Here is a 22,898-nt window from a genome sequence, read left to right on the forward strand (position 1 = left end):
TGTGCGTGTGTGCGTGCGTGTGTGTGTGTGTGTGTGTGTGTGCGTGTGTGTGTGTGTGTGTGTGTGTGTGTGTGTGCGTGTGTGTAATGATTGCACCTCTGATTGATGACATCTATTGTCTTCCTCGCCCCCCAGGCAGCTTCACACACTCATGTTCTTTTTGGCTCTCAGCCTCCCTTATCGTAGCACACTTAAATCAAGATTGATTCCTTTTTTCATGAACAAATATTATTTTATTGTAAGATAAGTCAGAAGTAACCTGATGCTAACACAGAATGACACTTTAGCTGCACTGACTATTTTAGATTTATATCTGATTTTACATTCTTTATATTTATAACCATTTGATGAAGCCATGCTTAAGAATGAAAAACAATAAATACAATTCATATCACCAGTAATAAATCAGTATCACTACATGTCTTTAAAATTTAGTGAAAAGACTAGTCATGAATACAGTATATAAAAGCATTTTAAAGTATTTAATTTGTTATTTTATGATTTTCTGGTGAATTGTATTTATGCATCACTCACATCATTGTTAACAAGTAATGTTTGAATGGAAGTCACATATTTAATGAAAAAACTGGCTGACATTCATTAAGGTATGTGTACCTTAGTGAGCAAATAAATGCTGCTATTAAGTGTTTAAATACAGCTTTGAAGATTTTTATTGACCTACTTTATGTAATGAATATACGCTGCACTCAATAGAAACACTGTTCATTGTATTCTACTTTATTTAACAGTTACCTGTATTCTTTTAAACATTACCTCTAAATAAATATATTTCAAACCATTAGGTTCAAACTTTTTTTTAATCTTGTGACCCTCCTCTGTGTTTCTGATGTCAGTGAGTTGTTTTTAGTTCCACCAAGCAGAACATTCCCTGCATTTCCTTCATATGATTGTTTGAGGCTTAAGTACACATTATATAAAAGTGAATGAATTGCTTAATTCAAGTCAAATCAACTTTATTTATAAAGCACTTTTCATGCAACATGCAACACAAAGTGCTTTACAGAATTACAGATAATAAACACAATTAAAAAAAGAAAAACCATATCAGAGGTAATTTCCTCCCTCCCACCCTGCATACAAGATACAAATACACACATGCACGCACGCACTCACGCACACATAGAGTCACACACTTTACAAAGACTTGGCCTGTGTATGTATTCTTGCACATTAATGATCAAATGATTAAATGCATCCTCATATACATACGATCTTCCTTAGGCTGCACCCGAACTCCCCAGGACTCATTTAACCAAACCACATTTTGACAGCTAGAACAAGAAGTATTTTTTCACGCAATAAATTACTTTTTCAAAATAATGTATTCATGTTTTTACCTCAATAGAGAATAAAAATACTTCTTGCACCACTGGTGACTATAAAACCTCAGGTTTGTGTCCTCATTTCTTTGTGTTACAAGTAGGTCGTGCTGACAGATGTGCTAACATGCAAATTTAACAGGACATCCCAAGACTGTTTTTCAGCTCATACATGAACATTTCATCAAATGCAGGTGTGTGTAAGTGAGATGTGGAGTCCTTTTAGCATTAATAGTAAAATTATTGTTGATTGTATCAGATTTGTTGTTTGTTACTTCCGTATCACCTGTCTGATTCCTTTTCATTAGTAAAATCTTGCAGCAACATCCCCAAACATCAGAGCACTACATCATGTCTGGTCACCAGTAGTGTGAGCAGAAAGCCTTTGGGGTGAGCCTTCATTGAGTAATCGTGTTGACACAGACACATTTTTGGAGTGGTGACATGAAAATAAAAATCTGGGTCTGTGACTATTTTAAGAAACGCTGAGTGATGATGTCACCGCATTGACGTCATTCCAGGAGACATTCTGGGGCAGGGGGAGGTTTTCAGGTCAGTTTGTCTGCAGATGTGGAGGGACTGGGAGTCAAATGTTTCCCCCAAAAGTAATTAATGTTCACAATATTTTATATAACGCCTTTTATTTAATCACTGAATATAGACTTCAGTTGTAGAGGGTGTTGAGTTGTTATATTTTACTGGACCGTTCTGTTCAGTCAAAGAGAGAGAGAGAGCTTGAGATGCTCAGATCAGCAGCTCATTGGAGTTGATTCAAAGTTTGAAACCACATTTTATGTTCAAAATAATTCTCATTTTATCTGCAGGTGATCCAAAGCAATGGCAACCTTGCTTTATGCTTAATTTATTAAATATACTGTATTTATGTATTTTTGATTAAGATAAAAAAAGAGGAGGATGACATCTGTTGGTCACAGAGACACACTACACATTAAACCAAGAAATACTGTCATTTACAAAGACATTATAGAAATGGTATTGATAACATCATCATTTCACTAACCATTAAAACACACTCTGGTCAGGCTATTTGTACCCAGAACTGTTCACAGTTCTAGGATAAACCCACTTTTTGGCCTTAGTCATATTCTTGACCTATGAGAAGAATGGATCAACACCAATTACAACACTTTTTGTCAACATGATAGCAAAACTGAGATGAAGGTGGATGATTCTGCCTCTTGTGAGTGTTTATGGTGGCAGATAGCCTGGATTTTTCACTAAAATATGAATGTGTAGAATCCATTTCCATTCTAAATTTAAGTTAGGCACTTAATTTCAGATATGCTAACCTCTATTCATAACGAGATTCCAGTAAACATATTCAAATAATATATTTACTGGTATACTGTATGTTATGTGAATCCCGTGTGGATACATCATAAGTTAGGTAATATTTATTGGTGAATATAAACATTGAAATTTGGAGCTCAGAGCACAACAACTGCTCATTATTTCCTCCAGTGAAAGAAAAATACACAGATTAATTGTAACCATGGACATGGTGGTAAACTTATGTGTACATTAGACACATTGTCTGAATTGCAGCGAAGAACATATCGGATTTTAAGAGACTAGTTTCTAAATTTATTTTGAACATGCAAAATAACTTAAAATGTGCCAATAAGATTTGACAATAAAAAATTAATCTATTTACAAGAACAAACGTAGTGATGTTTGATTTACATTATGTTATTATTATAATAACTGTACTATATATGAGTTTTTTGAAACCTGAAACGAGATATTTCCGACGGGGTTTACCCGCTAGATGGCAGCAGAGTCCCTGGAGAGGAGCGCGGTTTCCCTGACTCTTTTTCTTTATCCTACCATTTTACCTATGATCCATATAAATTGTAATAATTACTGCTTATGTAAATACTTTTCTGTTAAATTTGACATATAAAGCCCAAAATGAGCCCAATCTAGGTATAAGGCACGTCAAACCTCAAAATTTCAGGGTGTGCCAAACGTTGAGTAGGTAAAGAAATTATTTATTTGCATCAGGGATGTAGATAAGAAAATGAGTGTGTATGTTCCTTGTGTTTTTGTATACATCTATTCAGGAATACCTTCACACTTTAATCAGTGAGTTTATTTTTTACGTTTTATGGAAACTTGGTGGAATATATAATGTCTATCTAATAGAGAAAGGTGCTCGACAAACAATAAGCATCGTCTCCTCTGGGCACATCCTCATCCTGATCCTTGACCAGTTCAGACAGCAGATGCTCATTAATCAAATGATTCTGTGTTTATCTGCATGCTAGTTTTTCAGGACGATGATGTTGCCTATCAGAAAAATGTTCAGATATACATAAACTCAGAGCCAAAAAAAAATTACAGAACAACATGTCCATTTATCATGGTATAGAAATCTGAAGGAAAGCAGGCTTAAGTCTACAGGGAAACCGAGACTGATGATAGGACGGGACCCTGAGGCCCACTTGGAATTAAGTACTGAAATCACATTTAAGAGAATAATCTACAATTATTATTTGCTTTGAGACATTTTGCTATGATCACAACAGGTATTATCTCTGCATTTGTGTTATTCAATGATAAAATTATGGTGGAAATAAACTATTCTTGTTTTGGCTTTGGACACTAGAATTCCTTAGGGGTCTCTGGAGGTTCCTAGACCCCACTTTGAGATCATCTGCTATGGAAAATATTTTTCCTACAAAGCGTACTTAGCTAAATATGATGACTTCTGCTTAATGACATTTAAACAGTTGTTCCCAAACATCAAAAACTCCTAAACTGAAAGAAATGTGGCCCCCATTCAAAATAACTTTGTCCCAGGGGTCTGCTAATGCAATATAAGTGTTGCTTTCATGTTACACCGCGTATAAACCCCATCACCAAAATAATCATACAGTCTGTCATGATGATTATTCATGGATGGAATAATGTTAAAAATAACTCAGCTCCCTGTCAATCCTCATCAAATACCCTTGGGGTTCTCTGGACCATAATACAATGGAATGTTCTGGGGGACGGGAATTTCACAAGCCTATTGGCTTCTATCCATCTGCCCTTTTTTTCAGATGTTGTTGTTGATGTTGTAAATATGATGAAGGTATGAAGTCTGCTATATTAACATGTCCGAAAAAAATAAACTAAATAAACTAAACGAAATGTTTACGTTAAAATCATTACTTATTATCATTACATAATTATCATTATTAATAAGATTTATGTTGAGAATGTTTGCCCTGACAAATAAATAAATTACCTTTTCTGCTGACAGCAGAGCCAGTCTGGTTCCTGCTCACCCTGAATTCCACGATAAGGTATCTGAGAATTTCTCTTTCAGACAAGCGTTACATAACTGTGATGAAAACGCAATTTCATTTTAGCATGTTACGGACACACACTTCCACTCACATGTACAATATGTTCACGCAGACACACAAGCACAAGTGAATTACACGAGAAAACAGATGGAGATTAATGTTGGTCAAAGAATTTGACCAAGGCAGTTACTGTAATCATTAAGCGTGTCTTGTTTTAATTTAATAAAATGAAGCACAGACAAGATAAATTACGCCTCCTGTCCAAACTTCTTCCTAAGTCATTGATTTCAGGTGAAAGCTGTAATTTATTATAGGAAATACTAGATCACAATGATCTGATATGTTGTCTTATCATACTGCATGACAAGAATGTTGTTGTTCACAGATATCTCAACAATACAGGAGTGGTCGAGGAATGAACATACCTTCTATGATACTGGTGCTATTTTATGATGCAAAGAATTCCATTGTGGAAGAAATTCCCAATTTAACACCACATTGTTCTTTATTAGCCCATTCCAAGAATTTAAAATAGCATCAGAATAGTGTGAACAGTCAGGTCAAACTCATCCTTGGGTCAAAAGGTGGTGTATTTCTGAAATGTTTCCTGGTTTCCGAACAATGCCGCTTGCTGTTTTAAAGGTCAAAGCTCAGGTTTGTTTGGCAAGAGTCTCACAAGCCACCAGAAACGTCAAAGAACGAACAAATTGAGATGGACTGTAAAAAAAAAATCAACTAATGCTCGTGTGTATCTTTTCACAGGATGTTGACCTCGTCCATGGCCTCCGTTTTACCCAGGAACAGGATTCAGGACTGGCCACTAGGACTTGGGGTTCACACACACACTTAACATTCAAGTCACAGGATGTAAACACGGCACAGACGGCTGACCTGACATCAGTTCAAACAACATGAGAAATCTCATTATCTTTTTTCTGAGAGCTTGAACTGGAGCTGATCTCAAACAGACAGAATCTCATCTGTGATTATTATGTATCAATACGCCAGTGTAAGCATCAGTGATACCAAGGATAAGGACGCGTCACACGATGTAGGCCCTGGAACGTTAGTGGTTATGTGCATGTCCATACAAGGTTTATATACACACAAGTGGCATGGCATGTAGTTTTCATGCATTAATGTTTTACATTTTTTTAACATAAACAGAGAACAAATACAATAAAATACAAAATAAAAATCAATACGTATTGTTTACAGCAATTGATAAAAGATGATACCTTCATATGGTGTCGTGGAATTTTCTGTAATGAAGGCAATCACAAGGAGCGGTCTTTGAAGGTTTTATTTTACTTTGCTGCAGCAGAAAATGGGTGAGATTCAAATCAACTTGTAGCTGGGTTGTATGTCATAATTCAGTGAGTGATCATTTTTATACTGGAGAGAGATATGCAGAACAAAACACTTCCTATGAAAGAAATGATATTTTATCAGATACATACGATGGGAAAGGCATAGGAGGAAGCTTCTCATGGGCTCTGGGCTTGGAGACTAATAAGTAAGATAAAAACATAAATGAAGTGGGCAGTTTTAATGAATGAGATATAAACATGAAAGACTGTATTCTTCTGCAGAAACAGCCATTGAAATTGAAATTTTTTCATCACAATGGAAAAATTTACAGTGTTATCGTGTCTTAATGTAATGTTTTGTCACCATGGAGACAGAGGGTAATTAACAGGAAGGTGTCACCACTCCACGGGTCTTGTGACTGCCCCCCTGAAGGAATCCACAAGACTGACGGTGGTACTGGACATCTTCAGACCTGGTTCTCTACGTGGATGAAGGAACTCCATGGTTCGATATGGATGTGTGGGCCCTCTGAGTGCTGCTGGTTTGTTTGTGTATTTGTTTGGTTCTAGGAGTGTTTTAGCATAATTTAGCATTTCATTCCGTAATCTCTCAAGAACTCATCCATAAACCATGACGCAAATAAATCACACAGTATTTATGCTGTTATTGTGTATCAGCGTGTAATAACGTAATTCAGATCCAGCAGTGATCTGGATCTGGAATCAACATATGATTTGTTAGGGTTGACCCTAGTTTAGTTGACAAATTTATTGATTAGGTCTGTGATCAAACACAGTATAGCTTTAATCAGTAATCCATATTATGGTGCATAGATTGGTCAAATCTCATCAGAAACTTTTTGTTCATATCAGCTCCATGATGAGACCTGGTTTAGAGAGAGAGAGAGAGAGAGAGAGAGAGAGAGTTCTCGTGTTCCCACCCTGTGTTCTGAGATACCAGTTCTCTCGTGTGTCTGGGTGTATATGTTCAGTCCTGATGTATGACTTCCCCTCTCCACCACACAAACACACACATCTATCACACACATTCCGTGCACATAAGAACACATGCACATCCATCCATCACCTGTGGCGGATATCAACCATTTGTCAGCATTGACAAACCAGTGGAGATAAACTGTTCGCCTCCGGGGAAAATAAGATACCACCCAACTCTGACAGACGTGTTTTAGCTGTCTCTGACATTTCTCTGCATATTTCTCTCTCTGGTCTGTTTCCATATTTCTTCTGATTTTTGAAATACATTTTCCTGGATAGAACAAAAGGTTAGAATGAATATAATTTATTAATTATAGTTTATTCTGTCTGCTTCATTAGCTTTGGGACATTTCGTGGGCACAACCTTCAAGCAACAGACAATCATTCATTATGCAAATACAATAATTATCAGAAAAGAAAAAAATATTATCAAAAAATTATTAAATTGTTATTAATCAATAACCCCTTTCTGAAGAGGACTTAACCTTTAAAAAAAATACAGCATAGGGTCTTGGAATACTGAGCCACGTTATTCTAAGGCAGTCAGTCGAATATATGATGGAGGATGTGTGTGTTGTCGTGTGTCTGCTTGTGTGTGCGAGGATCAAATTGGGATGGACAGGAAACAGCAAAGATGAACTTCCTGTGTGAGAGGAGGAAAAACAGCTTCTTGCTCAAAAGTGTCATGCGATTTCTATTTGTGTGTATCTATATATGTCAAAGAGTACTAATGGACTACAAGGTCATTCACACACACACACACACACACACACACACACACACACACACACACACACGGACAGACATCCCTTGATAATAAAGACAGAAGCCAAGCTTATGTTTCATGTCATGCTTCAGTCTCTGATTCTATGAAGAATGGAATGAATGGAAATCTGTTGTTGAAAAACTTCACATACCCAAAAGGATTCTTTGCAGGACTCTTACATAGTTAACTGACACGCTGTAGAACAGATAGAAATCCTCCCTAACTCAATGCATGATAAGAATTAATTCCCTTGGATAAAAACGCTGCTTTTTGGTTCTCATACATATTTCCCATATGTTCAGCGTCATGTTTCATTACCTCTTTTGTTTCATAGAGGAATTAAGACACAATGATGTATAATTTTAATGTTACTGACTAGTTTACTAGTCAGTAACTAAATGTTCGCATTTAATACAGATAAGTTGTTCGATGTTTCACTGTTTTGAGGGAGATTTCCATATTATTATTTTATTTTTATTAGCTGGAGAACCCAAAGGGAACCACTCAGACAGCAGAGAACATGGAAACTAAAAACAGATCCTCTGAACTATTGTCCAGGAACATGAACAAGCGTGGGATTTGCCTACAGCTGTTTGAGAGTCAAATGTGAAATTTGCAATCACATTTTCTTAGTAATATTAATTACAAACCACTTCAGTCACTCTAAACACAAACCAAACAGTGCCTGAGGTTGAGTAAATGCATCTTTATTACTTTTTGAACGTTGTTTATGGTGATAGAAAAGCAGTGAAGTACAGATTTTGCAATGCATTGTCATTTTAAAACAACACAAAATACCACAGCGCCAGTGTTTCACCAGTGCAGAGGGCTTCGTTTTGCAATACGTCCGCCTATGAAGAGTTAATCAGAAGGATTTTGTTTTGCAGAAACTCAAAGCAAGCATCCTTCTCCCATTTCTTCTGTTGATCTGATCTGGCTTGTTGATGAAATATGAGCTTGTGCATCAAGGAGGATGATTTCCCAATCTGTGTTTACGGAATGCAAACAGTGTTGTTATGTACAGTAGGTTCACAGCTACAGCACAGAGACACATGGGGGAAGGGTAACTACTAGACATACTTTTGTAGGATTAAAACATGGACGAATCCCACATCGCTGAACACAGACGTTATCGCATGGGAACCTGAATTCAGCCTCGCTGGTAAACCGCAAACATGGAGCATCTATACACGACACACATACTGGCACAGAGCTACAGTAAATCAGAAACACTGCAAAGGGAAATTACATTTAATACATGTAAAGAATTTAATATGATTTAAGGCAATAAAATGTTAGAGGACTGTTGATCAGGGCTCTGTTATTGTCACAAAATAAATTCACTCACGTAGTCTGAAAGCTCAGAGAACACAGAGGGCGAGCAATAAATGAATCGTTTCAACCCACTGGAATAGTCCTGAATCAGTCGTCTGTGTGAATAAAGCTGAAGACTCTGCACTCAAATTGCAACAAGCATGTTCTCATTTTTGATTTACCTGCTGATTAATCTCATGATCAAATCCTCACCAACATTTTGCACAGCATGACGTCAAACAGTCCAAAAGCTAAATTATCTTCATTTATCATGTTATCAAGTAAAGCAGAAACTGGAATTCATGTTTGGAAACATGTTTGGAATTCTTACATTTGTGAAGATGGAAACACAGAAAGTTTTGCTTTAAAAACAAAAGGAGTAGTTGGCTTCCAGTTTCCTGAAGATCAACAACGATTAGTCGATTAACTGTTGCAACCCTTCCTAATACATGTCACAAATAATAACAGTGATACACAAAGTCATATGCAATACATAAAAGCATATTCAACATTCAACGCCCTTATAAGACATTTATATAGAGACTGTCGGCACACGTGTCCCAACAAGCCCCCTTTACACTGTATGGTTTCATTTCATAATCACAGTACTTCCAAACATGTTAGTAATGAAATAACAAAATCATCACCTTCTCTCTTGCTTCTCACCCATTTTCCTCCTTTGCAGATCAACTCACACGCAGCACCAAGTGATGTTATAAAACCAACCCAACACACAACATCTGCATCAGGCTCAAAGGATTTGACCTTAATGTAAGACGTTTTACCTGAGGGATCATTTTAAGTGTAGCACTGCAAACTCCTACACACTTCCCATTTATCCCTCATCCAGAAATGTGCTTCTTTTCAGTGTGTGTGTGTGTGTGAGTGTGTTTGAGGGTCTTCTCAAACCACTTGCTCGGATGTCTTTGTTGCTGGTTACATGAAGTTGTAAGACTAACACAAGAATAGTTCGCTGTGCGTGGAGATAAAATTAAAAAAATGTATACACTGAGAAATGTTTTGTCGGTTGTGTTATTGTCTATACTATAAGTTTCTCACTTTGGTAGACACATTTTAAAAGAGGGACTATCTTAAAAGGTGAATGGGCTCTTAACACTTTATCTCTCAATCTTCCTTTTCCCAAAGAGCTTCTTTCATGTCTCCTCTCGTCTCCACATGTTGCATCACTCTCATTTTCATCCAGTAGTTTGAATCGACTCACATTTTGTTGTACTCCAGTGTATATCTTTATATTCATAAATTTATAATGTGTTCTTCTATGTCTATAGATCATACTCCAGACTACAAACACTGCGCCAAAACTGTAATTTAGTTATTGGTTTAATCAAGTTTCCAGTTTTTCTACATTTGTGAAAGCATCCCTGCAGAAAGGCAGAGCTGGGTCACTGAGCGAACATTAAACTTTTAATTAAAGTGAACTTAATATTTTACCTGCTTGTATGAAGACTACATAGAGAAGTGACTGTGACTTGGACTAATTTCATGGTGAATTTCTAAATATTTTTGTATTTGTAATCTGTTAATCAATAATTTGATAAGAACATCTTTAAACTAACTGGGGTATATTTCTTAACGTTGAGGGGAAATGTCTACTTGAAGGTATTTGGGGAGGGCTGAAGTGATCTGATATTTACTCGGGTATTTTCCTCTTGGATGGGGGCACCAAGTGGGGGGGCAGGTCTGATGGCAGTTCATGTCCCTCCAGTTTCACTTTTATCAGGTGGTTGGCCAGCGCAAACTCCTCATCATCAAGCATCCCATCTTTATCAATATCTGCCAGCTTCCAGATTTTTCCTAACACCGTATTGGGAAGTTTTGACTTCACCATCTCTCTCTTGGCGTTGGCCCCCGTCACCTTGCCATTGACGGGAGACAAGGTGTAGAAAATCTCATCATAAGCCGGTTTGTCACGTGCGACGACCCACTCCGCCTCGTCGATGCCTTCGCCGGCTCCTTCGCCGTACCCGTGTCCAAAAGGCCCGTCCAAAGTACCGTCAAAGGCTCCGCCCTTCACAACTGGGTTGGGACGTGTGGTTTCCTCTTGCCGGACAAGAACCATTAAGCCGGCAATGTCATTGGCAAGCATGTCATCCACTGTCTCCAGGAGTTTGGGTTTCAGAGGCTGGAATCTGTTGAGATCCTGAGCCTGGAGTTGATCCTTGGGAGAGAAAAAAAAAACAGAACACAAATTATGAGCTTATCTCACAAAAAAAATATCTACAAATCAACGTTCCTTCATTTCTTCTATTTACCTGCATCTTCTTCAGGTTGGGAAAATCTCCAGGTGATATCTGATGCTCTCTCTCTATGCGTTTGTAAATATCACCCAGGCTGGCAATGAGCTCCTTCTTCTTGTTCTCCTTCCCGAACACAGAGGGCATCTCTTTCTTCAGCGAGCTGATGATGTAGGCATGAACCTGCAATGAAATTCTAACAGGTTAGTTACATTTAATAATAATAACTTTGAATAAACGCCTTAACCATAATGAGCAACCAAGCAAAACATTTTGACCAGATTAGTCATCCAGGAAACATCTAAAACTAAGTCCATTGGGAAAAATCCTATTTATCCTGTTGCTGTGGCGATGTCCGTGTTTCCAAGAATCCACTTTGTGTCCTTGATGAAACACATGTGCACACACCCTATCAGTTGTCAAACAGGAAAAACTGTGCTCAACCCTCAGATTGACAAATCTGTGTGTTTGTGTGTGTGCATGTACACATCCTCTGTGTTGGACCGTCACCACTTATACCTGACATCCTGTTCAGAGGGGAAACGGGAAACAATTCATTCAGTGGGAATAATTTAGCAAATCTATCTGGTTCTATTGGTTCAGTGACAGCGACAAGCTTTTTCTGTCAAGGCTAACAGCTGGAAGGGACAGGGAGGGCGACTGAGAGATGGGAGGCAAAAAATAGAAAACACACACACCTATGCAATTTATGCATGTCAATGATATTCTGGTAATAGATTAAATATAGAGAACATTTAGGTGCTAGTTTGATGAGATATCTGTGGATGTAAGACATGTTGGTTAAACCTTCATAATAGTGATTATAGGAATCACGTCAGCCATTAATAACATCCTCTACTACTCCATCCCTCATGCTTTACCTTGGCTAGTCTTGCCCTCTTGATCAGATCGTTCAGTTTCCTGAGTGCTGCATTTCTCGGTAAAGACTGAATGTCCTTGAACAAGTCCTGTTCCTCTGCTTCAAACAGCTTCCTGTTGTCTGGGATCAACAGAGGGTGGGACCAGAAAGAACCAATGTAGACCCGGATCACCTGCCAGGGTGAGGGAGATGGACAGAGAATCAATGACTGAGACGAGGTCTATAAATAAGAACCACAGTTCAGCGTTTGAGTTCCTGAGAGAGAGCAGTAACATTGCAGCAGCAGCTCAGCCAGCTCACACAGGTAGATGTGGACAGTCTCACACAGATTCAGCTATTTGTTGGATCAATAATATCCTAAATGTTAAAACATTCATTTGTATGTAGCTTGTGTGTTATATGCACAACAAATGTGATGATAGTGTGATGCTGTCTAATCTCCAGATGGAGCTGTTCAGGAATGTTTTAAATGCATTCTCACTGATATTCATTCATCAGCCTGAATCACAACATGGTTTTGTGAGCGTAAACATAACTTTTCATTAGCATACATTCAATTCCATCCCAGTTTTACTCAGTCAGGAAAGCACAAAGCTCTGAATCTGCAACTTTTCTTTAATGTTTGCTTTACCTCAGGAGTGTTGACTATTTTCCCTAGAGACCACATCAGAGCACCATACACTCTCATCAGCTGCTGGGTCTCTATCTGGTCAGCCTTGTTCAGTACAACTCTGAAAACAATGAGAGAAAACTGTGTTCATTTGTGTGTAGCACACTGGCCTTGTTCTTTTTTTAATTGATACCAAGAACAAGGTTTCATTTCTTTTGTCGAGAGTTTTGGATTTCTGCACGTAAAGTAACCGTCCACTACCTGATCTTGTCCTCATGGTTCTTTAGTGCCTTTATGACATCTGAGAACTCATCAGAGATGTCCAGTTTGTGGGCATCGAACAGTAATATGATCCGGTCCACTCGCTCTGCAAACCACTCCAAGACAGCCGCAAAGTCATAGCCTGAGAGGGAAGAGGAAGAGGAGGAGGAGAAAGAAGAGGTGGAAAGTATCCAAAATTGAGGTTAGAGTGTGAAATGTAGATTTCTGGTGAAAGACATGGGGGTTAAAGATAAAGAGGGAAAAGATAATATACATTTGTGTGTCCTTTTAGTTCTTGTTTCTTTGCTCCCATCCCATACTGGTGTGAAAACTAGCATCAGCATCTAAACTGGTGCTGAATGTCGCTAACAGTGGATTCCTACACCTCCAAACTAGCATGAGAACATGAGGAATGAAGCTCAGCGATCATATTGCAACATTCACATGAAGAAACCATTAGAATGGCTTAAGGTCGTAGAGGAGGCAGTAAGAAGGACACTCTTATTACAACATGCTGAGAGCAAAGAATGTCTGGTTACAGATGGAGGGAACACCGCCAAGCTTCAACCAAGTGTCTTATTAAAACCAAATAATGAAGAGGGAAACAAAAATATATGTCAAACAGTAAAAGTTTAGAACATAGGCAGCAAAGAATGTACTGCACCAACAAGTGAATGTGAGTAATGCCTCCGTAAATTCCTCCATAATGTCTGAATAAGTGATTAAGTGATGAGGAGTGCAACACTGAACACACTATATGAGATGAGAACAAAGGACAGAACAAATGACAGCGGAGCTCAGATTTCCAACCAACACTGAAGGACACATTTGAGGTTTTTTTTTTACAGCAGTGATTATTGACCAGCAACTTGACTGGTGTCTGGTCAGTGCAGGATTCACAGGCTGTATGTTTATACACTTCAACATACAGTACATGTTGGTGAAAACATTTCACTAAACTAAAATCATACAGACAGTCTCTTCTTCTTCTTCTTATATACTCATCTGCTACACTGCCTCTCCTCCCTGGAGACCGATGGTTTATGTTCCAGGTGAATGACTTATACTACAGACATTTAAACTTGAACATATTGTAAGAAGCTGAGACTGGAAAAATGTCTGATACCCTGAAGACTTAATGAATTATAAAGTTAATAGTTCAGAACACACAGACGCAGCGAAGCAGAAGTTCAGCAGGCAGAGCATTGAGTATGCAAAACACAGAAATACATTTTAGTTGTGCTCCTACAGGACAGAAAGACACAACTGAGATGAGACAGAGGACACACTGCTTCCTCGACAAAGCTGTGGACAGTTAGCCAATCAGAAACCTGAGTATTCTGGGTTTCACCGTTATCCCTCACACAAAGCACTTGTCACATGGTGTGTGGTCAACAGCAGTAAATAAAGTTGTAGTGATCAGGAAATGATCCGAGATAAGTCGGTCAGCTTGGTGTAATTTATATCCTGACAATATGAGTAGAAGATGGAAATATAATGGTTTCTGGTGCATCATCGAAAAAGAATATTACTTTTAATGTTCCCACAAGTCTTTTCTTCTTTTTTTGGGGGGGAATACAGGTGGAAAGTTTGGTTTTGTGATGGCCAATGGGAAACAAGCTGATAATTCTCTGCAGCAAATTAGCATTTGTATGAAAAGAAATCAATAAAATACAACAACAATACATTCTAATAATGAAATATCTATGGTGGGGTGATAAATGTGACTCAAATTCTGTCTGACTAATTCAAAGGTAAACAGAACAAAATGTTCCCCAAACCATGTGACACTGGCCTGATGAAGAACATGTAAAGGTGCTAATATTCTTCACAGTAGCCCTTTTGTTTAGCAGCTGATGGACGTCTACTTGTATTATCTACAATACCTCCATATGGACATCTATGTAGGCAGCTATAACCTGAACTCTCCTCTTCTGGACACACACAGAAATATAAATACTGACAAAATGAAGAAAAGGGTGAGAGAAAAATGACAAAAGCAAGTAATAAAAAACACAATATGCATCATAGGTACAAATGGGAAATCATAGCATACACATAGAATGAACTAAACAAATAGATGAACCAGGAGGAAAAGAAAAGTGAACACATTAATAAAAGCTCCACATACACGGACATGTACGCACACATGCACGCAAATGCACAAACACACACACAGTCTTCAAAGACAACACAGCTGTGCTGACACGGCGGAGGCTAAAGTTAAGCCTGTATTTTTACATCCAGCAGAAAATGGCAGGGTAACGGCTAACGGCGCTGTTTGTTTGGTTTGAAAACACATTCAGGACACCGGGAAATAAACGGAAAGTAGAAAAGATGATGCGGGTCTGCTTCAGACACATTCATTAGGTGTAAACCATCTGAAGCTCCTCTGATGCTTCACTCCCTCTGTTTGTGAAGACAACAAGGCTCTCATGACAATTTTTGATCCACACCCAATCCTGCTATGAAGTAATGTCCTGAACTCCGTGACCAGAACAGTCTCCTTGTTCTGATTAGGCTGAATTTATTATACTTTGTTTCAATAAGGAATTTGAAATAGCCCTTGGGAAAATTTTGATTTCATCATTGATGGAGATGAGAAGCTGCCTACAAAAAGAGTGGGTGTGAAAAAATAAGAAAAACTACAGATCAGCTTCTTTAACACTTAAAGCTTCTTCTGGTGTACAGTGATGACAGTCAAGATCACAAAGGTCAATGGTATTTAGGTAGAAGAGATTCTATGTGGACCTTGTTTAGCATGAGAAAACATTTAACTGAGCAGATTTAACTGAACAAAAAAGGAAATGGTGAGACTGGTGAAGGAAGGGGGACAGACTGAATCTAGAAAGACTAAAATACAGTTGTTGTCAATTATCCTGGTGCTTTTGTTGGTATAGTGATGCCAGTGTTTAGCTTTGGGAATGTCAGCTATTCCATCTCACATCAAACTGTAAGATGTGTTGGGATGAAGTGTTTCACACCTAAAGTCTTCGTTCCACTGTCGTCAATTCAGCCCCTTGGCTGGGATCGCTCACTGTAGGATTATTTGAAAATGTGAAAAGGAATAAGTTTTTCATTATTCATACCACAAAGGAAGGGATGGATAGGGTTATGTGATCATCCATGGTTGTTTGCTTTTCACAAGATATCTCAGAACATTAATAGATTTTGATTTTAAAAAATTACCTTGGGTGGATTGTGGCTCAAGGAAGAAGAATCTGAAATGGATCTGGGTCACTTTTGAGGTCTGTTTTAAATATTTTTGCTCATTTCATGAATATTATTATTATTATTAACAACAACAACAACAACAACAACAATAACAATAACAATAATAATAATGATAGGCCATACAAAATAAACATGAACCGGCTTGGACAACTCATGATGGTCACCACTAACCACTACTGGATCCACATTTGGAGAAGAATCCTGATGGAAGATTAAATATATATTTGTGAAGATGTAATTCGTCAGGCTTCAGGCACTGACCCCAATATAATGCTGAGATGATGCAGATCCATGGTCACTGAATGGATACCTAGAAAATACCTAGAAAAGAAGTCCAACCAGAAATGCAGATTTTTGTCAGTAACTTAATCAAGGTGCCTGCAGCAGGTTTCTAGACTCATGGGATTAAGTAGTATCACTAAATGTGGCACTAGGAAGATTTGAGCATAGTGTCATCATGGTAAGATGACATAGTGTCTGCTGAGAGAAAGGTCTTAACTAAGGAGGACTGGAATGGGATTTTCTTTTGACACAGTCTGGAAACTATTTCGTGTTTAAGTGCCAGTGGTGATAGTGAAGATTTGCACACCCTGAGAGCTTTCTAGCTTCATTGGCTTCAGAAAACGCTGCGGAGTGGACCTGAGAGCCAAAAGGGACGACCACAGTGCAATTTAGTTATGATTAATCTAAATAATGTCATTTAGATTATATAATGACTAATCCATCAATTATTTTTAAGATTAGCAGCACTACTTGAGTTAATAAAGTTAAGGCTGGACCCCATGTGTGGTGCCAGTCTATATACAGTAAATACTGAACTTGAATTCAGAAACCTCTCTGTGACACAGCATTTTTTGTGTCATAACTTTATCTCTGATGATGATTTTCTTTTTACCCCAGAGCAGGATCTGTACAAATAAATACACCTATTTTACCCTCAAGCCACACCTTAGCACAACTCTGATTAACACCAGCAGTTTGATTGCTTTGTATTATGTACTTTTTGCATGGTTTCACATCCAGATAAGTCATTATCATGCTAGTGGTGTGTTTTATGTCATTTCATTAAAACTGGTTTGATAAAACTGAACTGTATGCTTGTGTTTGTGTGTGTCTAAGAGAGGGAGCGAGAGCACGATTTTCTTTTTGGTCACTGCTTCCTGTTTTTTGAAATGAATGAAGCCTGATCCATATAATCCAGAGACAATGCTGACATGGTGGTTCAGAGTTCAGTGGGATGGAGGAGGGCAGCAGCTGAAGGGATCCAGTGAATGTCTGACACACAAATACACACACACACACACACACACACACACACACACCAAACAGTCCAATAATAAAAATGGGACTCACCTCGACTAATACGCTGTTTCTCTCCTGACAGAATCCCTGGTGTGTCGATCACACTGATGCTTTCCAACACTGGGTTAGGCAGCTGGGCACATACAAACCTACAACACACAGGCACACATAGACACACACACAGACACACACACACAGACACACACACACACAGACGCATGCATAAAGGGCAAAGGAGAGTTTAAAGAAACTGGACAGAAGTGTAAAGCATTTTCACAACAAACAACATCCCACTCCAGACGGCTGTCTCGCTCTCTCCCTCCTGTCTGTCTGCAGCTGCAAAAATACAAACAGGCTAACAGTTGACCCCCCCCCCCCCCACACACACACATACACACACCACCATCAGCTCCCCCCCAAAGCTACAGTGAAACTTTTCCTTTTCCAAAAAACTTTTCCAAAGGGGTGATGCTGCAGTGATGGCTGGGTGTCTCTTTTTCAATACACACACACACACACACACACACACACACACACACACACACACACACACACACACACACACACACACACACACACACACACTCTACAAAAGAAAAGCCCAGCCAGACAGCAGAGGGAAATTCAATCACACAGGAATGTAGAGACGTGGTGAGGATTCTCTCCACTTACAGCACCAGCGTGCTTCAGGACACACACCTCTAAAAGTTATCTACCACCACATCTAAGTCAAACAAACGTATGTGTGTGTTTACCTGTTGAGGAATGCATTTCCAAAAGCGTTCAGCTTTCTGAAAGGCTTCTTGGGGTCGACCACCAGAGCGTTGCCGGGTATCACTCCTTCTGTGTCACCATGCATCACCGCGATGAAGGAATCAGTGGTGGGTTCAGGGCCGATGCGCATTCCAGGAAAATCCTGCTCCAACAGGTAGCTGCCGTGAAGATTGTGTAAAATGGCATTAAAAACAAGAGATTAGATGTTTTTGATAAACTGAATGACATGCAAGAATAAATCAACTCGTACATAAAAGATTCATGAATGGACTGCAGAATGGAGACAATGAATAGCTGTGTAAGTTTCGGTAGCACACTGTCAGGTGCTACTACGTATTCATCTGGGGTTCCTATGATTCAAGGTGAATCTATCGAGCATGTGTGACAAAGATGAAGAAACCTTGAAAGATATACATGTATGTTTGTCCAAGCACTTCCACATGTATGTGCAGACTTTATAAATAGAATTCAGTGACTGAATCTCTGCAGACGGTCATAGAAAGCAGCACAGATGTGAGTTCTCTCATTTGGAGGAGGCCTTTTCAAAGAGATAATGCTGAAAGGAAATTGGTCTTGATGGCATGAGGCAACAGATCTGTCTTGATCGCTGCTTTAGGAGAGTCTTACATAACCATAAGTTGGTTGGTTGCTGAGCACAAATTAAGCCCCAGCTCAAAAGTGGGATTTAAAATTTCTTTCTGGATGAAGGTTTGTTATGGAGGGTTTTGTTTGCCAGTTGGGGACTTGAATGATGAAGAATCTAAGATGCTGCAAACTGATTATTGAGAAAAAAGATGAAATCAGTCTTCGTCAGTGTGAAATCTAGACTCACTTCAGGGGTCTTAAAGGAAAATGAGCCTAAACACATGACACTGTGTTTAGATCATAGATCATACCGAGACTGGCATAAGAGGACACATCTGCACAAGGCATTCTGGTGAACAGTCTCGTGTAACATGCTTCCCAGTCACAAAAGCAATTCCGTACTGTTCAGACTACAATGGATGCAAACTTTTGACCTCATATCCAGTGGTCGTCAGGATGACACAACCGACTTGGAACTCCAATGCTTCGGGTGTGAAAAGTTGAGTTCTCATTTGTTTATTCAGTGACATCACAAGAAAGAAGATCAATGCGTTTCTGTTGAGCTCCGCAGCCCCAACAATGTGAAGGTTGGCCATAAAAAGAGATTAGGTTAAGGGATTTATAGCTAAAAGGACTATAAATTTTTGAGTCAGACTGTGGGATGTGCATGCATTTAACCGCTACCAGATGTGAGGATGGTCTCCTTCCACATGTTCTCTGCAAACATATATGAACACCTTGTCAGAGGAGCTAGCAGTGCCTGGTGGAGCTATCCCTCTGCACATGGGTCTGCTTAGTGTGACCTCTCCAGCCTGTCTGTTGGGAGACTGCAAAGCAAACACTCGACCACATACAGCTATAGGACTTTATGTACAACATCTGATGCATAGACACTACCCACAAACTGATGTGTGTTTGTGAATTGCACATAAATACTACATCAGCTCAAATTATACCAGTCAGGCCACGTTGAAGGAAAACTGAAGTGAAATGATGACTGTCTGCCAAGCCTTTTCACCAGTGGCTGTTGTTTTTACATCCTGCTTCAAAGCGGTGATGTATTATAATTGTCAGTGTTTGTGTGTTCGTCCATTAGTCCGTTTATTAGTCCACCAAATATCTTCACAACCGTTGCAGATAGAAAGATGAAACAAAAAAAAACAAAAAAAAACATTACTCGGGCAGCAAAGGGGATGAAAATGAGATGATGACCTTGACCTTGAGAAAACTACGCCAAGGTCAAATTTTAATTTTTGTACACTTTTGTGCTTTTTGTTTCATCTTTCTATTTGCAAGGGTTGCGAAGATATTTGGTGGACTCATGGACGAACAGACGAACGCTGACAATTACAAAACATCACAGCTTTGTAACAACACAGTCATACATCATCTATACCCATCTCAGCTACAGCTTCACTTTAAGCTACTACTGAAATCTTCTTCTTCTTTTCCTTTCGGCTTTTCCCTTCAGGGGTCGCCACAGTGAATCAATTGCCTCCATCTAACCCCGTCCTTTGCATCCTCTTCTCTCACACCAACTACCTCCATGTCCTCCCTCATTACATCCATAAACCTCCTCTTTGGTCTTCCTCTAATCTAGTACTGAAATGATTTCCACAAAATGATGTAAGGCCATTCAATGTGTAAATGAGGACAATTTACATTAGAAATCTCAAATAAACCCAACACACCCTACCCTCCACCAGCACTTCTTTTGTCTTCTTCTATTGTCCCTTTCTTCTAACTGCCAGACAGACATTCATTTACATTTCATCACCATTACTTTAACCTTTCCTTGTAATTTGTCAGTGTGTGAACTGCCATGATACACTCATTATGTGATATCCAACAAAAAGAGATCCTGTGAGTGCAGCAGGTCTAACACTAGTCATGAGTTCACACATTCTGCACCTCACTGTTAATGTGTTGGTGGTGTGGGGGTCAGGCTGCTGGCTGGTGGGGGTTGTCAACAAGGAAAGGAATTTAAAAAAAAAGGATAGGGAGTGTCAGAGACAGAGGAGGAAGAAGAAAAGAGAGCAGAGATGTCTCCACTGTCATGTCTTATAGCAGGAAGTCACTAACAGCATCCTCTCTCTGGCTTTCAAAGGCTCATCCACTAATAACCTGCTAAACTCCCCAAGTGTGTGTGTGTGTGTGTGTGTGTGTGTGTGTGTGTGTGTGTGTGTGTGTGTGTGTGTGTGTGTGTGTGTGTGTGTGTGTGTGTGTGTGTGTGAGGGAGGGAGACAGAGCGAGAGAGTAATTAGTAGATGCCCTGCAGTTCAAAAGAAGCCAGAAACCCTGTAGTTTAATGTCTCCAAATGTCAGGCATTTAACAATACCAGAGGTATTGGCTCTCAATATGAAATATCATTTACAAATGATCAATTGCTTCCATCTGTCAGCCCAATCATTCACACACACACGATTATAATTACGCTCTTTCCATGAAGGCGTGTAGTGCCACAAAGTGCTGTCTCCATGTGATTTAAGTTTGCTTGCAGCGGCTGTCATACAAACTTGTATGGATTCAATAAAGCTCACAGAGGTGTGGCTCAAAGCAGCGAGCCTCAATGTGTGACACGGATTATCTTTTTTTAAAACATGCATGTCCACTGTAGAGACACAGTAGAGGCTCAGGGTGTGTCTATCTCTCACTGTCTCTTTCTACTGGCCTTTGCTTCAATCATCCATTCAAATGAAGGTCGTTGCATGTGTACGGGTGTGTCGTTTCTCACCGAATGAAGCTGGTCTTGCCGGTGGAGTACTGTCCCACCAGCAGGACCATGGGTTTGTTGTCAAAGTCTGCATCCTCCAGAGCGGGAGAGTGGAACTCATGGAACTTGTAGTTCTCCTCCAAAGGAAAGAGTTTGGTTTTGTAGAGCTTCTTTAGTCCATCACTGACAGTCTGAAAGACTTCTGGCTCCCTCTTCCTCCTGTCGTCCGTCCCCAGCCAGCTGAACATGGTCGCTGGTAGTCACTGCTCTGGTACTTCACTTACAGGTGTTTAAGATGCGGATTCTGCTGCTGAATCTAAATCTTTTACAGGCTTCCAGAGGGAGAATATACTATTTAAATCACACAAAAAGATACAAATACTGACTGTCTTTTATGTCCAGCCAGTATTTTTCTGGAAGCTTTCTTAATACATAAAAAATTTCAAAAAATATGTGCAAAAATTATGCAAAACTATCTTGAAATGAGATATTTTATTTCACGTTTAAGTTAAAGTCAGACTTCCTGTCCGTCACCGCTGGGTGGTGGTGATGCTACCATTGACTACAATATTGACACCTAGCCTGATGCTACAGTTAGAGCAGTTTAAGGCTATTTCATCTATTTCAGTGACTACAACTAAAAATAGTTTTAAATATTTGTATTTGACTTTAAACCCGATCTTTGAAATGCACTCTCATCATCGAGTCCATCGATCCTCCCAGGTCCAGGCCACTTCTGTTCCCGGGCCAAGAAACGCTGCATTCAATTAGTGTGTTGTTGTTTACCTGTATATTTCAGTAAACACTGCAGAAAAACATCTAAATTCTCTTGTCCGTTTGCAGCATTACGTTACCGTTAATTAATAGCCAAGGAGCTAGCAGATGAATCCCGACAAAGATGTACCGCACGGCCGTTAGAGCGCAACCAATGTTATTGTTCGGCTGCTCCCCGGTCGTCCGCTTATAAATTAACCCAAACGGCTTCGCAACCGACAATCGCGTCTACCGGGTTCCTGTCAGGAGCAGAACCACCCAGGCTGGACTAGCTGGTAGCGCAGACTGTTCTGTCACAACACGGCGCCGAATGTAGCAGCTGATGCCCTGCAGCTCAATTTAAATGCCGAGTCGAAGGAAACCCGAGCCCGGCGGAAGTGCCCAAAGAAGGGCAGACCGACCCGCAGCCGTTTGGCCCAGTACAGAAGGAGATGAAGCCGGGCAGGGCAGCGCCATCATGAAT

The 22,898-nt window shown here is 39.4% G+C and overlaps 1 protein-coding gene across 1 annotated transcript; it reads right to left on the minus strand.

Moving 5' to 3' along the window:
- Positions 1–8,423: 8,423 nt before the first annotated feature.
- ehd3 (EH-domain containing 3) lies at positions 8,424–22,784 on the minus strand. Its single transcript, XM_068342789.1, has 8 exons — positions 21,683–22,784; positions 18,344–18,520; positions 17,640–17,737; positions 13,053–13,194; positions 12,813–12,912; positions 12,183–12,353; positions 11,320–11,484; positions 8,424–11,225 (listed from the first exon to the last, which is right to left on the minus strand). Exons 1-8 carry the CDS (start codon positions 21,907–21,909, stop codon positions 10,698–10,700), a joined length of 1,608 nt encoding a protein of 535 aa, XP_068198890.1. The 5' UTR covers positions 21,910–22,784; the 3' UTR covers positions 8,424–10,697.
- Between the last annotated feature and the right edge of the window lie 114 nt (positions 22,785–22,898).

Source organism: Antennarius striatus, chromosome 19 (assembly GCF_040054535.1).
Source record: "Antennarius striatus isolate MH-2024 chromosome 19, ASM4005453v1, whole genome shotgun sequence".
NCBI classification, from domain to species: Eukaryota; Metazoa; Chordata; class Actinopteri; order Lophiiformes; family Antennariidae; genus Antennarius; species Antennarius striatus.

Excerpts from the sequence above, each read along its gene's own strand:
- ehd3 (XM_068342789.1), bottom strand. The coding sequence starts at position 21,909 with ATGTTCAGCTGGCTGGGGACGGACGACAGGAGGAAGAGGGAGCCAGAA. Across the intron at positions 13,195-17,639 it reads GAAACAGCGTATTAGTCGAG|GCTATGACTTTGCGGCTGTC; the intron begins GTGAGTCCCATT and ends CTTCCCTCTCAG. Across the intron at positions 12,913-13,052 it reads AACCATGAGGACAAGATCAG|AGTTGTACTGAACAAGGCTG; the intron begins GTAGTGGACGGT and ends CATTGTTTTCAG.